The sequence below is a fragment of the Myotis myotis genome, unplaced genomic scaffold (assembly GCF_014108235.1).
Source record: "Myotis myotis isolate mMyoMyo1 unplaced genomic scaffold, mMyoMyo1.p scaffold_m19_p_8, whole genome shotgun sequence".
Classification (NCBI taxonomy): Eukaryota; Metazoa; Chordata; class Mammalia; order Chiroptera; family Vespertilionidae; genus Myotis; species Myotis myotis.
Window position 1 is genome coordinate 29853228 of NW_023416390.1, and position 14702 is coordinate 29867929.

The window sequence follows — 14702 nt, forward strand, 5'->3', positions numbered from 1 at the left end:
TGAATTGTGACTAAGCAGTAATACAGTACAAAAACATACAATTCAGAGAGAGAAAAAACATGAGTGCACTTTACATTAAAACACTGAAAAACAAAGTGCTATAAAGCAAGTTAAAAACCCTGTATTACTGTCATTAACTTAATTCATATAATACTAAAGCGTTTTTACACATGGCATAAGACAGTAATGGACAAGCACAAAATTTGACATCTATTCAGTGGCATTCAAAATAAAATACTCAACTTAATACTCAACCGTGGGCTACTACTGCTCTAATGCTAATTTGAGGTTGATAGTATACTTTTTGACCAAACTTATTTTACACGTCACTACTCATGAACTATTTTATTTCATACTTAGGTGTTTAACTTTATTTTAAACAACTTCAAATATAATTTCCAATATGACAAAAGATACTTGGTTTGACTATATGGGGTTCAATGAGTCTGACAAATGTATTCACCCATATAACACCACAATTAAGACAATTATAACCAACATTTCCATGTTTGTTCATGCCCCTTGCAGTTAATCTCCCTAGCACATCAGGCTCTGGCACCCACTGATTTGCTATTTTGTTGCTATTGCCTATTACAGAATTTTATATAAATGGAATCAGTGTTTTGTAGATAAATTCATGTTGTACCTTTTAGTCTATTCCTTCCATTCCTTTTTTACTGTGGAGTGGTATGGTACGGTATTTCTTCACATATGTGCACGAACTCTTTATCCATCCTTGGAGTTAAATATTTATAACTGACGTTATAATCATACCACAATGTAAAATGACTGTTAGGCTAATTGACATAACTCGATGTAGTCCCAAAAACTAGGAGAAATAGCCTCAAACATTTTGTCTGGAAAGTAATTCCATGGTAAAGGAACTGCTACATATAGTCCTCTCTAGTGGAAAAGAGGTATCACTATTTATAACATTACCCAAGTCTATTATGGGAAACAAAACTAGCTTTTATATACTCTGCTCTCCAAAAACTACTACAGGGAAACATCTCAGATGTTGTGAAGACTGGTAATTAGAAACTTATCAGGATTTCTAAACAAATTAAGTCAATTCTTGGAAGAACTATATAAATTCTTGGAAAAAGGAAAGTTAAAGATAAAACAGTCAAGTTAAAGATAAAATAGTTGGGTAAATCAAGTACTTCCTAGAAATGTGAATGTGAAATGTGGGTTTTTTTAACCATTCAGCAAATTGATGCTGCCAGAATATACTTTCTTATATCTTCACAGTTTTAGATCGGCTATGGAATTTTTCATAAAAGCAATTTCAGGTATAAAGTTATGATAATTCTTATTTTTCACACACAAAAATATTAACTGACTTGCCTAGAAATGCATAACTACACAATTCCCAAGTTTGTTCTGAAGCAGAACAGTATACTATTTGTTCAATATACTTCTGGAAAAGTGTTAAAACTTTGATTTTTGGTTCCTTTAGAAACCTTCAGGTAATATGTTTGTATAGCAAAAGAAAAGAGAAAACTATAAAACTCTCTCTATAAAAATAAAGTATTTTTATATAATTAAAATATGTTTTCTTCATTCTATGTCTCAAGTAAGGAGTATTTTAATAGAAGAGAAAACATGGTAAGTATAAACCTACAACTTACTGAAAACCAATTTAGATGCAGGTGCATGGGAACACACACAATTTCAATCAATCTATCTCTATTTCTCTCTCTCTCTCTCCCAGGCTCTGTAATGCAGAAAAACTGTATCGATCACTTATTGTTATGATGCCACACTGAGAAGCAACCAGAATATCACTGCTCATAATAATATATTCTTATCCACAATGCCTTGTGTAATGAAGTTAGGTATACATGTAGACTTATTACTTTTATCAAAGCTCCTTCATCTTATTATATTGGTATATGAATATATGAATTTGTTCCTACAAATATATTCCTATAATCTTCTTTTTAATTCTCACCCAAGAATGTGTTTTCTAATTGATTTTTAGGGAGTGAGGAAGAGGAGAGAGAGAAACATTATCAGTTGCCTCCCACACTTGCCCCGACCAGGGATGGAATCCACATTCTAGGTATGTGCCTATACCGGGAATCGAACCCTCAACCTTTTGGTATACAAGACAATTTTCCAATCAACTGAACCACTCGGCCAGGGCTATTCCTATGGTCATTTTTCTTTCAGATAAAGGTGAAACTGGCAGTATTATTCTCTTAAAAGTCCTAATTGATATTTTCTTCTACAATGTAGGTATGTCTTACTGTTTTTTCTTTTGAACAAGTATTCCTAGCCTCAAACTGATTTACTCAAAATCCAGGGCTTCATCTTTTTAAAAAATTAGTCCTTTATAAAGTGTGATATTTGAAATATAAAATAAGTAAACCTGCCAAACCGGTTTGGCTCAGTGGATAGAGCGTCGGCCTGCGGACTGAAGGGTCCCAGGTTCGATTCCGGTCGGGGGCATGTGCCTTGGTTGCGGGCACATCCCCAGTGGGGGGTGTGCAGGAGGCAGCTGGTCGATGTTTCTCTCTCATCGATGTTTCTAGCTCTCTATCCCTCTTCCTTCCTCTCTGTAAAAAATCAATAAAAAATATTTTTAAAAAATAAAAATAAAATAAGTAAACCTCTCATGTATCCAACTAAAAACTTGGATTTTTAAATATAAGAATTAAAAAATAAACAGATGGAGGGCCTTAGAAATTTTATCTTCTGGACCCCCATTAGTGTAAAAGGAATTAAGATGTTCTTGGGTACCTTCTATTTGCAATTAATTTTTCTTTTCTACTTCAAAATTTTAAAAGTATTTCTCATTACAAAACTGAAATGATCCCAATTTTGTCATTTTTGCAGAAGAAATGAGCAACAGTAATATGATTATTACTTCACTACCAGAGTCACCAAAGGTAGAATTATTCCAATCCTTGGAAAGGTAAGGTTTTCACTGTTAATTGTGTTACTTTAAAAGTAGCAAAATACAACTGGGTGATGCATAGTCACTGTCATACTTTTTTTTCCTATTTATTCTTACATGATCTGTTTACGTATATACACATAACAGAATACAAAATCCTACAATAAAAATATAGCCTCCCCAATAATAAAATATTTTAGCAATGTAATAATTAAGAAAACTTTCCAATTGCCTAAAGATTCCTTTTGTTCTGTTTAAGGAGTCAAAGTAAACATAAATATCAATCTACAGACAGTCCTCGACGTATATCATTTTGTGGTTATGTTGCCTTCTCCCATTTATTGATATATAAAAAAGTTCCGTTATTTCAACATATGTGCTTTATTTTTTTATTATTTATTTACCACAAGTAAAGGTCAGGCACCGTTATCTTTCTTTTAAATGTTTTTTAATGTTTCACTTCACTACTGCTGTGTATGTGCTCCATGTGAGTGACGTAGGTGCTTATGCAGGTGGGTTCCAACTTACGGAGAAAACTGCATTACAACACACTGTAGGAACGGATCTCTGACGTAATCCGAGGACCTACTGGGTATACGTGCGCACGCTGAGTGTGTGTGTGTGTGTGTGTGTGTGTGTGTGTATGCCTAAGCGACCAAATGACCAGAATGACTGGTCGCTATGATGTGCACTGACCACCAGGGGGAAGACACTCAACGCAGGGGCTACCCCCTGGTGGTCAGTACGCGCCCACAGCAGGAGCACTGCTTAGCTGACCAACCCATCCCGGTGGCCCACCAGCCTGGCGGCAGCCACTCATGCCCTCAGTAGTCTTGCACGTCCAATCTCTGGAGAACTGGCCAGGCACCAACGGACCAGTACCACCGGCCTCCTGGAAGTCAGCCTCGGGGACCGCAGCTGCTTCACCTCCCTAGACGGTCAGTGAGGAAGAAACAATATGAAAACGGCTCCCAGGTGGCTCCAGACAACAGGTGCAAATGTCAGCAGGACGGATCCGGATCCCAGGCCAGCAAGGGCGTCCCACCGTCCACCCAGAGGGCCGATCACGTCCTGGCCTCCCCTACCCCCTTCGTGACCTCACCTGTGCACAAATTTGTGCACCAGGACTCTAGTGTATTTAATAAAGTTGTTTGGAGGGAAAAACTGACCTTACACCTTTATTCAGTGTATAACTACTTCCAAATACACGAATGTTTTTATTCTCCAACTTATACATTAACTTTAAAGTGACATTAAAAGATGACCAAGTAGACATCTGTTATATTATGCCCAGCAACCCGATTCTGAGCACCCTGCCTTGTTTTTTGTTTTGTTTTTAATTCTATGGGGAGCTATCTCCTTCCCCTTCTCCACGTGGTACTGATGAACTGTCATTCACAGTATACTCCTACTATATGAGTGGGACTCAAATTGGCCAGACTATTTCAATCATTTCCAATTACAACTTTACAACCACCATTCCCTCTCCCCTCCACCAGTGTTTCATTCAGGATAGGCATGTGACCCAAAGAGAAATAAGAAACTTTCTTACAGGCTGATATATAAATGACTGGATTCTTTGTGGGAAGGCTTGGGATGAATAGGACTGTCTTCATTTGAGCACCTGGACCCAAACAAGCCTGAAGCTAGTCAATCTCTTGGATTTACCAGTCACGTAAGCCGATTTCCATTTAATGGTATGAATATCTATCACATAAGCCCAAATCTTCTGACTAAAAGTCATTACTGCATTAAAATTTCTACTCTAGAGTAAGTGTCAACAAACTTGAGACTATGAGTCAAATCCAGCTGGCAGCCTGTTTTTGTATCGCCCACAAACTAAAAGTGATTTTTACTTTTTTAAGAGTTAAAATGAAAGATATGACAAAGACGTATGTGGTCAGCAAAGCCTAAAATATTTACTACACGGACCTTTACAAAAAATGCTTACTGACATGGACTGTGAGTAGAAAAAGAACAGTATAAGCACTCACCTAAATTTTTAAAATCTGTCAAAAATTAAAAAAAAACTTCTCCAAAATAAAAACTAATCCCTTTTGTTTTAAATAGAAAAAAAACAAACAAAAAAACAAAACCTTAGCTAATTAATATCTTAGTAATAAAAGTTTTAGCACTAACTTTTCTAGAATATTAAATATCTTGATTTTTCTTTACTGCTTTTGTAATATTCCTGCAGATAGTAAATATATCTCTATTTAAAAATGGAGTAGAAAAACCAATATAAGGTCCATAAACCAGTATCTTAAACAAGATACAATAAGGCGATCAGCCATCCTGGTTTGCCTAAGATTTAGTAACTTTAAGGCTAAAACTCCTGAGGAAATCCAGACCCAAGGAAAAACAAGACTTCTGGTCACTCTAACAGGAATAAAAATAAACCCACAGCTATGACAATATCATGACATTTCTAAATAATGGAGAAAAAGATCTGCAAGCTTCCAGAAAAATGGGACACAGGAATCAGAATATCTATGTTATTGAAAGCTAAAAGGTAATTTAATTCTTCAAAGTTTTGAAGGAAAATTCTTTCCAACCCAGAACTCTATATTCAATGGTCAAACAAGTATCAAGGTTATTTATTTATTTTCAGGCATTCAAAATCTTCAAAAATTAAAAAGCTTTTTAAATTTTCATAAGCACTTCTTCATAGAAAGCAAGTCAAAGGTATATCACACCAAAACGAAACAGTAAACCAAGAAAGATGATGTGGAAGCTGGAGAAAGGAGAGAGTGAAGAAAATCCTGAGGCTAAAAGCAATGTAACTAGGTATAGAAGAGCAGTCATCCAGAGGCCATTTTTCTTCAGGAACTGAAACAGATACATGTAGACAGCTTGAGAAAAGATTTAGACAATGGCATAGTTTGGAGTTCAGTTCACAAAAAACAAAAAAGAAAAAAAAAGAAAAGAAAAACGAACTAACTATTAAATTCAAGAAAAACAAAAATGTGTAAGAAAGGAAAAGTTCCTACATGGCTCTGTAAATAGCATTTATGTATCCATACAAACACTGAGCATCATTCATGACTGGGAAAATGAGATGTACAAGTACGAGTTTAGTGAAGAGGTGGTGTAAATTTTCCATGAAGGACATGAAATAGTGCTCACACTTAAAAAAAAAAAAAATCAACAAGTAGACCTCTTGAGCACATAATTTAGAGACTAAAATAAGAACCAAAATAATCAGCTACAGGGAAGGGCAATGTGGCAGAAAGACTGCTTTTTTAAAATAATAAATCTTATATAATGACTTTAAAACACATTTAAGCATTGAAAAAAATTAAGCAGGATACACACATACAAGGAAAGAGGTAGTCCTCAGTGATCAAATTAAGTGATTTTGTATTTTTCTTAGTTGTACATTTTGGTATTGTCTGAATTAGTCTTTAACATTTTATGAATAGAAGTGTCAAAAATATTACAGAATACAGAAGCTGGAATATAAAATAACAGTTTTCACTAACTTACATGTAAGTTTAGTAAAGTGTACTTTGGTTAAACTAATTCTTATTCTAATCTGACATACAAAAATACATAGCAGTTTTTTTTTATTTTGGCAACCCATTTTCTAAAATTTAATATATTCTTAAGAAATCATTGGTAATTTTTCAAAGCAGTTGCATATTAGAACTATTAAACTTTTAAGTTAAAATTATTTTAACAGCTGCCTTCTAATATAGAAAATTTTAATATTCAACCCTTTCCTTTTAAGGTTATTACCCAACACCTCGGGAGACTAAAAGATAATTCAACTTTGTAAAATCAGTAGGGATGACCCTACAAGATCCAATTAGGTAAAACCAAGGGTTTGACTTTTAAGTTCTTCTGTCTTGCTCAACTCATTCTTATTTACTCCCCTGATGCTTGTGGTGCAATGCACCATATGTCTCAGAGTGTCGGTAAGAGTCCTAAACCAAGAAGAATTACCTTGCCAGAATCGGCATCTGCCTGGGTTTTGGCTAGTTCTAATAATGGCCACAGACTGCACACAAGTCACCAAGAAAGTTTGAAACTCAAGATGCAAATAAGCTGGTAACTACTGCTGACTATGTTATTAATAATGTGCACATGATGTCCACTTTAAATAATAGAAGGGAAACTAGTTCTATAAATAGGCACACCAGAGCGGAAATATAATACCTTTAAATTTTTCTGTAAAAAAAACCTCCATAATTACCCGAATTTTGATCACAAATTTCCTCTGGCATATTTCTATGCCATCCATCACTTTCTACTATTCAGACATACACATTTTGAAAGTCAAATTACTTCAAAATTAGCTTAATTTAAAAAGGTAAATTAGAAAAATATATTTTGAAGCCAAATGAACATATTTTTAAATATTATATTTAAAATATAAAAAAGAAACATCATTTGTATCATTTTACTGCCCCATTGGTTTTACATTTATGCTAAGTAAGTTTTTAAGAATGTCTGTTTGCTTAAAGACATAGCAAGAATAATTTCCTAATGCACATTAAAAATTATCACATAAACAGTATCTCTTCTAGAGTATTACCTCAAGATTTCTATCAATTGATACAGGATGACCTTTGTCCCAGAGTTATTTTGATCAGCTATAGCTGGAAAGCCACAGGCTTCAGAAAGTCCATCACAAAAGTAGCTGTTTCACTAGTTCTCCCACCACCCCTAGGCCAGCCCTAGTTCCTCCCCAGGAAAGCATTTATCAGCCAATAAATGTTGCCGAAACAGGAAAAGTCTCCCCACTCAAGTGTTCTGACTAAAAGTATGTTCCACGGAACACTGCTATCTCCCAAGGTAATATAGGTGAACAGATAAATGTATAAAATTTTGAGTTAAGAAGTTACTGTAAGATTTCTAACTTGAATCTCCTTGAGTGATATTTGATCATGGGGAAATGGGTTTCACAAAACATCAAATAAATATTGTTATTCCTGCAATTTGGAAAAAAATCTGCTTTACCATGAAGCTTTACTGACCAATCTTATCTTAGAATTAACCTTTACCTGGGGGAAATATCACATTCTAATTTAACAGGTTCACAGATTCTTAAAAGAGGAAGAAAACAAATAATCTACCCAATTTGAAATGCTCTATATATTGTACAAAGTGTAGGTCCAATCCACTTTTTAGGTAATTCACAAATTCTGTTTCCCTGAAAGACACTAATCAGAAATCTCAACTGCTATCCATTGTATCTAATTCTGTCCCCTAGGTTAATGTTTTAAGTGAAAAAAAAAATCCTGATTCATACAAAAGCACTTCAAATATATTGCAATAACTCTCATGCACCATTATCTGTTTATATGGTGCTTTAATTTTATAAAACTCTTTCAAATACATTACTTTATTTATGCTTCACAAAAATGAGTACTACCATTTTTCAAGTAAGATTAGAGATTAGGTTGCCAATTATTTGTCCAGCCTCACAAAACTAGGAGATAACAACTTCAAATCAGGGTCTTCCAAATCTAAGGAGAGAGACATTTAAAACTGATAAATGACAAGTATTTATCAATCCTTTATTCTCAAAATGCTACTCTGAATATCTTTTCTCTCTTAAGACACTCAACTTCAGCTGTGCACCCTAAATTTAGTGATGCAACTTATGTACTAAGCACTATGCTAAGTCTGCTCACATTATTTATTCCTCAAATAGCTATTGTGCCTATTTTACAATGAAAAGGTTACAAACTTTGCATAGTCACCAGGTGATAAAATGGCAGAACTAGGGTTTAAACTCAGGATTTTTAGCCCTATATTAAGAGCTCTCTGTCCCCAAAATACCATTACTTGAAACCCAGAGATTCCCCTAAGATACCACACTTTGCCCCTATGGTCTTACATAAAATTACCAAGTACTGCCAATTCTCTTGCAGTACTGCTTCTTACATTAACTCTTTCCTGAAGTGACACATTCAATCGTGTCTAAAATTCACCCTGCCCATCTGACTTCAGGAAACCTTCCTAGATTTAGCTCACCCAATCTACTCAATCCTTTGAGTCCTATTCATATGGCCTGGATTTAACTCTTGCTTCTACACTTCTTAGTTCTGTGTCCTTCGATAGGTAATTCGACAAATGACACTGAGTTTCCTTACCTGTAAGATGGGAATAATAGTACCTGCCACACAGGGAAGATGAGGAGTAAATGAAATGATTCATGTAAAGTCTTTAAAAGTTGTCAGACACTTGTAAATATTTCCTATTATTTTAAGAAATGTTTTTCACTTATTTGAAAAGAAGCAAGTAAGTAGTGAATGGGATGATATGAATCCCTGGTTCACATGGTGTTCATTCCTAAAGATTAATCAATACCAGTAAAGAAGAATCAGATAAAATCTTATGTCCTCTAACATCTTAACATCTCTTAATGAGCCAAAGATGCTGCAAACATGGAGAACTAACATGGGTGAAAAATAAATGGCACAGCAAGGAAAGCAACAGTTTCAAAGTCACACATTCTGCCTTCGAATCCTAGCTCTGCCACTTAAAATACGTAACGCAGACAAGTTATTTCACCTTCTTGGAATAAATGTTCATTAATAAGTATCACAAAGCTTAACTTTTTAAAATTAGTCATGACTGCATATGTAAAATACCTGGCACTTATTAGATGCTAAACACATACTGGTTCCCTTCTCTTGTTTCAACAGCTTAGACTATAATTAGAGCTTAGAACTAGGACAGTGGCAGTGAAAATGTACAAGCTTTATTAGTGACCACAGAACACACAGATCTTTAATCCACCAAGTCAGTTTGTGACCATGTGTAGAGTTAGACTATCTAGACTGGTTTTATTATGGCACAGGGGCAGTGTCAAAACTCTGAGTGCTTCCTGACTGAGAGCAACTTCACAATCAAGGAAATACCACTGAGTAGCCAGCCACGGGCAGGGTTGAGCTTCCTGTTAAAAACCATGTTAAGAAGCTTCTCTCTAAAACAAGAAAGCTGGTCACTGAGAAGAATCAACATGATACTCAACAACAATCTGCTCTCACCCAGGCCTGAACCTTCCTAGAAACAAATGTTGAAAAAGATGAGCTCTTTAAGTGAAGCAGACTGGATGACAGGAAAGTGAGGAGTGAATCCCATGAAACTCATTGTAAACTCAACCTGGTCCATTGTCTATTAAGATCACAGAGATACTACAATGAGGACATGAACATACACAGACACACACGCAAACACAGATGCACACATGCTTCTACTTAAAAGCAGAGAGGGAAGAGGTATAAAAGCCGAGACGGATAATGGCACTTGTCAAGAAAACCTTGGCAGGCCCAATGGGCAGTTGCCCGTCCTTTTTTAACCCAGCCCTTTATTTCCTTTTGACTTCAAGATACTAATCTTGATCTTAATCCAACGCTTGTACCTTCAAATTCAAAAGATTTTATACAGATGTAAAACAAAATTCTACAATCTAAGAGAAAAAGATGTTACTTACCTTTACAATAGCCCTATGATACAGGTTAAACATAAGATTTTATTTTGTACCAACTACGATTCTTGTCAAAGTTTATGAATCAACTGAATCAACTGAAAGTAGTCATAGGTTGTAGGGTTAAATAAAGCTAACATTTAGTTCTAATTCAATATTAGGTTAGGCTGATTCAATGCTAGCTAAATTTTGAGAAGAGTTTAGCTAGTAGGCGCTATATAAAATCTTCTAATAACCAAAAGAAAAATTACAGCCCTATGAAAATGTGGATCTGAAATTTCCTGAGGACTCAAAAGGAGAAAAGACGGTCAAAACCAAGCTTCTGGTTAAATATTACAAAAATTAAATGCTTAAAAATTGTAGATTAGCACAGTATTATTCTGTTTTTTAGACTTTTCAAAATAGAAAAACAAACACTTTAGCATTACAGCAAATGCATAATTGAAAAGGTTCATCAACAGTTCTAATGAAATGAACATCTGGCTTCCTGAAGACTTTTAGAAAAAAAGAGAGGAAGAATGTACCTCAAGATACATTTCTCCCATTTAGTTTGATCTTTACTTGAATATATTATTCTCAAACATTAGTTCTTTCTACTCCAATTTAAGTTTCAAAAGGGCAATATTCTTTTCCATTTACTTAGGACCCAGAGCCTCAGTGCATGAAAATAAGAAGTATTCACCTTTAGACTAAACTCCTTCAAAGCCATAAAATATTACATGTGCATGAATTTAAATTATATGGTGCATTTATTCTAATAAGTTAACTCAGTATTTCCATACATCAAGAACGTACAATACCAAAAACAAAACAACACACATGCAAAAACACATCTGATGCTTGATCCTGGTCAATAGCAACTCATAACTAGAATAATTTTGTGTTTGGTTATAGAAGAAAATGCAACTTGATGTCTCACCCTGATATTGTTAAGTAGCAGATGCTATAAAGATAAAGATATAAACACTAAAACATGGTTAATAAGTCAGCATTTGTATTTGTCTGGATAAAATTAAAAGTGGTATCAATTATTATGTACTGTTGTGTAGACACAGGTACAGTAATAAATCTAAGACTGCCTCAGACTAGAAACAAAACACCTGGCTATCTTGAAAGCATGGTCACTTTGACAAATCAAGAGAAATTTTCTTACTTAAAAAAAGCAGCTCTTTCCGTAAACTTACTTGCTAATTTGGCCTGTAATCCAGAAGGTCCAGGTTTTGATGTCTCTGACTTAGAAGACCCTGGAAGAGACAGTTTTGTTTTAGGAAGGCTAACTTTAGGGCTGAAACGCGCAGCCCAATCAAATTTTGAAGAGCCACCAGTTTTACTCTGTTCCTTTTCCCTGCTACTTCTTCTGGGACTGGGACTGGATGCTGAACGGGAACGCCTGGCCTTGTTCTGGTCTTTTCCTTGTTTCACCCTGGCACCTGGTGGTACAGTGGAGGAGGCCGAGGCTACAGCAGATGAGGAGGAAGTAGAGGCAGCAGAAGAAGAATCAGTGATGGTGCTACACCCAGCTTTGGCTGAGGCGGCTGATTTTGAAGCCAGCTTGGTAGGTTTTGCAGATCTCTCTTCGGTACCAGTTGACTCAGACACAGAACCACTCTTTATACAAGAACTCTCTGTCCTCTTTCTTTTCTGACTCCGTGAACTACCAGTGGCCCCACTCTTTCTGGTATGAGCCTTGCTTGTTGATGGCAATTGTGCAGATTTCAGTTGTTGCTCCTGGTCTAAATGTCTCTTTTTTGACTTACTATGTGACTTATTTGTTTCTGAGAGAGATTCAGAATGCTGAAGTGCTTTTGGTTTTTTTGCAGAGCTAGGAGAATTGGTCCTGTTGTAGTCTGGACTAGCACTGCGTTTCACTCCTCGAGAATTGTCTTTCTTAGGCACCTGCCCCGTTTTTTGCCTTTCTGAAGTATTGGCTCTGTCTGGATCCTCTGGTTGTGGAACTATGACAGCAGATGATGAACTGCAGCTTCTAAGAGGTTAGATAAGAAGAGAGTTAATATCAGCCTGCCATATAATATTTATTAAATTCTCAAATCTATGGAAACAAGTGCTAAAATAAGTACAAAAATTTTTCTAAGCAATAATAAACATAGCTTTTCCAATGGCTCAAAATTGGGGGGAAAAATCGAGCTTGACTTTGGATTGTAAAAGTATTAAAAGATCAGGTTAATTCTCTAGCCCAAAGATCAGGTTTATTCTTTAGCCCAAAGATTACTGACACTAACACTCCTAATCACAAAACAAGAACTCAGATTATGGGAAAAAGAATGCTTTTTCAGAACCAGTTGAAACTAGAATATTGATGCTCTATTTACAAAGAAAACTACTTTATTCAAGCTTAAAATAAGCAAGCATTAAATTACACACTTTCAAAATGAAGGTTAGAAGTTGTTGTATTGTAGCATCATCAAATCTTTACAGATATATTTCATCCCAAAGGCTCCTACCAATTAGATCTTAAGAAATCATTGATCTATGGCTCTAACAATTAAAATCTAAGGAAAATGGCACAATGCATTTCAGAAGCCTATAATGATTTGTTAAGAAAAAGGGGAACCTCCTATCTCTCTCTAAGCAAGAAAAAGTGCATTGTCCAGCATCGACATCACTGCAAAGTTGATGAAAAAACCATTAATGCAAAAGTTATACTTAGAGAATAATGAAATATATATCATAACATTTTGGCATAATCTAGTAAGTTTTAATATTATGCAATGATTCATATGCAAATAATTCTGCTTTGAGAATGTATAAGCCATGTGAAGATTTACCTTTTAGAAAGGTGTCCCCTTGACAGTTCAGTAGTATTAGACTGCACTTTGGGTGCCTTAGAATTAGATTTTCTACTCTCAGGAGGGCTATATCCCTTATGTTTTGCCTGCCCTAAATGTGACCTGTCAGCAGAAAATCAAAACAGAAATCTATCAGGAAAATGAGATGCAAATACAATAGTGAAAGTCAAATCATTTTTTCAAAAAAAATCCTCCCAATTTTTCATTATCGACCCTACACCTGTCCCAAATATTTATATTAAATTATTATTCTATCAAATAATTTGGCAAAAAAACTGCCTTTTAGTACCAACTCCCTGAATACCCAAGACTTAAGATTTTTTATTATGAGCTGTCATAATTGCATAGCAGTATTATAGTTGCTCAAGCCATAATAAATTTTTCAGCAATTTTACTGTAGACATTCAAATATGCTCAATTTTTAAAAAGCAAACCCAGATTTTAGATCTAAACACTACTTTTAATAGCCAATGTAACTATAATAGCATAAAATGTTTATAGAAATAGCAATCTGTGATCCCTACAATGTTAACGATATCCAATTTGTACATTATAATTCAGGTTAGCATGTAACTGCATAAGATTAAATCAATTCTCAAGCTGATTTTACACAGGAAATCATTAGAAGCAACTAAAGAGTAAATAAACTTACATGAAATCAATAGTGGTATCTGCTAAGAATTTATAGCACTTATAAACAGAAAGTACACCCAAAACCAAATCTGAGAAAGAGATAAAGAATTTACAACAGCCCAGCCGGTGTGGCTCAGTGGTGGAATGTCAACCCATGAACCAGGAGGTCAGGGTTTGATTCCCGGTCAGGGCACATGCTCAGGTTGCAGGCTTGATCCCCAGTAAGGGGTGTGCAGGAAGCAGATCAATGATTCTCATCATTGATGTTTCTATCACTCTCTCCCCCGCTCTGAAATAAAATAAATATTTTTAATAAAAAAGAGGGGGGGAAAAGTATTTATAACAAAATAATCCAAACACATTCTAAAGATTCCATCACTGATAAATGATTTGAGTTGTACAGGGTAGGACAAAGGAGGTTTACAGTTACACATACAGGAAACAGAGTTTATTGGCGTATTATTGTTTCTTAATTATTGTATTATTTTCCACACAAAAAAACTGTAATTATCCTTTTGCCCTACCCTGTATTTATAATAAACCAAATCCTTATGTCAGCATTATTCTAAGAGCAAGTTTGAGGGACATAAAGAGTTTTCAGTAGTTAGTTTTTTGTTTTTAAATATATTTTATTGATTTTTTACAGAGAGGAAGGGAGGAGGAGAGGGATAGAAAGTTAGAAACATCGATGAGAGAGAAACATCGATTCAGCTGCTTCCTGCACACTCCCTACTGGGGATGTGCCCGCAACCAAGGTATATGCCCTTGACCGGAATCAAACTTGGGACCCTTCAGTCCCCAGGTCCATGCTCTAACCACTGAGCCAAACCGGTCAGGGCAGTAGTTAGTTTTTTTAATTCCTGCCAATAGTTATATCAAACTTACTAAGCAAAGGAAGCATGCATTAATATATACCCAG

The 14702-nt window shown here is 35.3% G+C and overlaps 1 protein-coding gene across 31 annotated transcripts in view; it reads right to left on the bottom strand.

Annotated features, from left to right (window-relative positions):
* Nucleotides 1–14702, bottom strand: part of TRIP12 (thyroid hormone receptor interactor 12) — a 128849-nt gene that overhangs the window by 70043 nt on the left and 44104 nt on the right. For 20 of the 31 annotated variants that reach the window (XM_036318806.1, XM_036318808.1, XM_036318813.1 and 17 more), the window contains 2 exons: nucleotides 13130–13252; nucleotides 11528–12327 (listed from right to left, as the gene is read on the bottom strand). The exons of 1 other annotated variant lie outside the window; for it this stretch is intronic. In XM_036318806.1, the coding sequence (XP_036174699.1) occupies nucleotides 11528–12327; nucleotides 13130–13252 (923 nt within the window). Of the gene's footprint in view, nucleotides 1–646; nucleotides 774–11527; nucleotides 12328–13129; nucleotides 13253–14702 lie in introns of those variants that run through there. 10 more of the 31 variants (XM_036318824.1, XM_036318830.1, XM_036318829.1 and 7 more) reach the window with 5 other exon arrangements.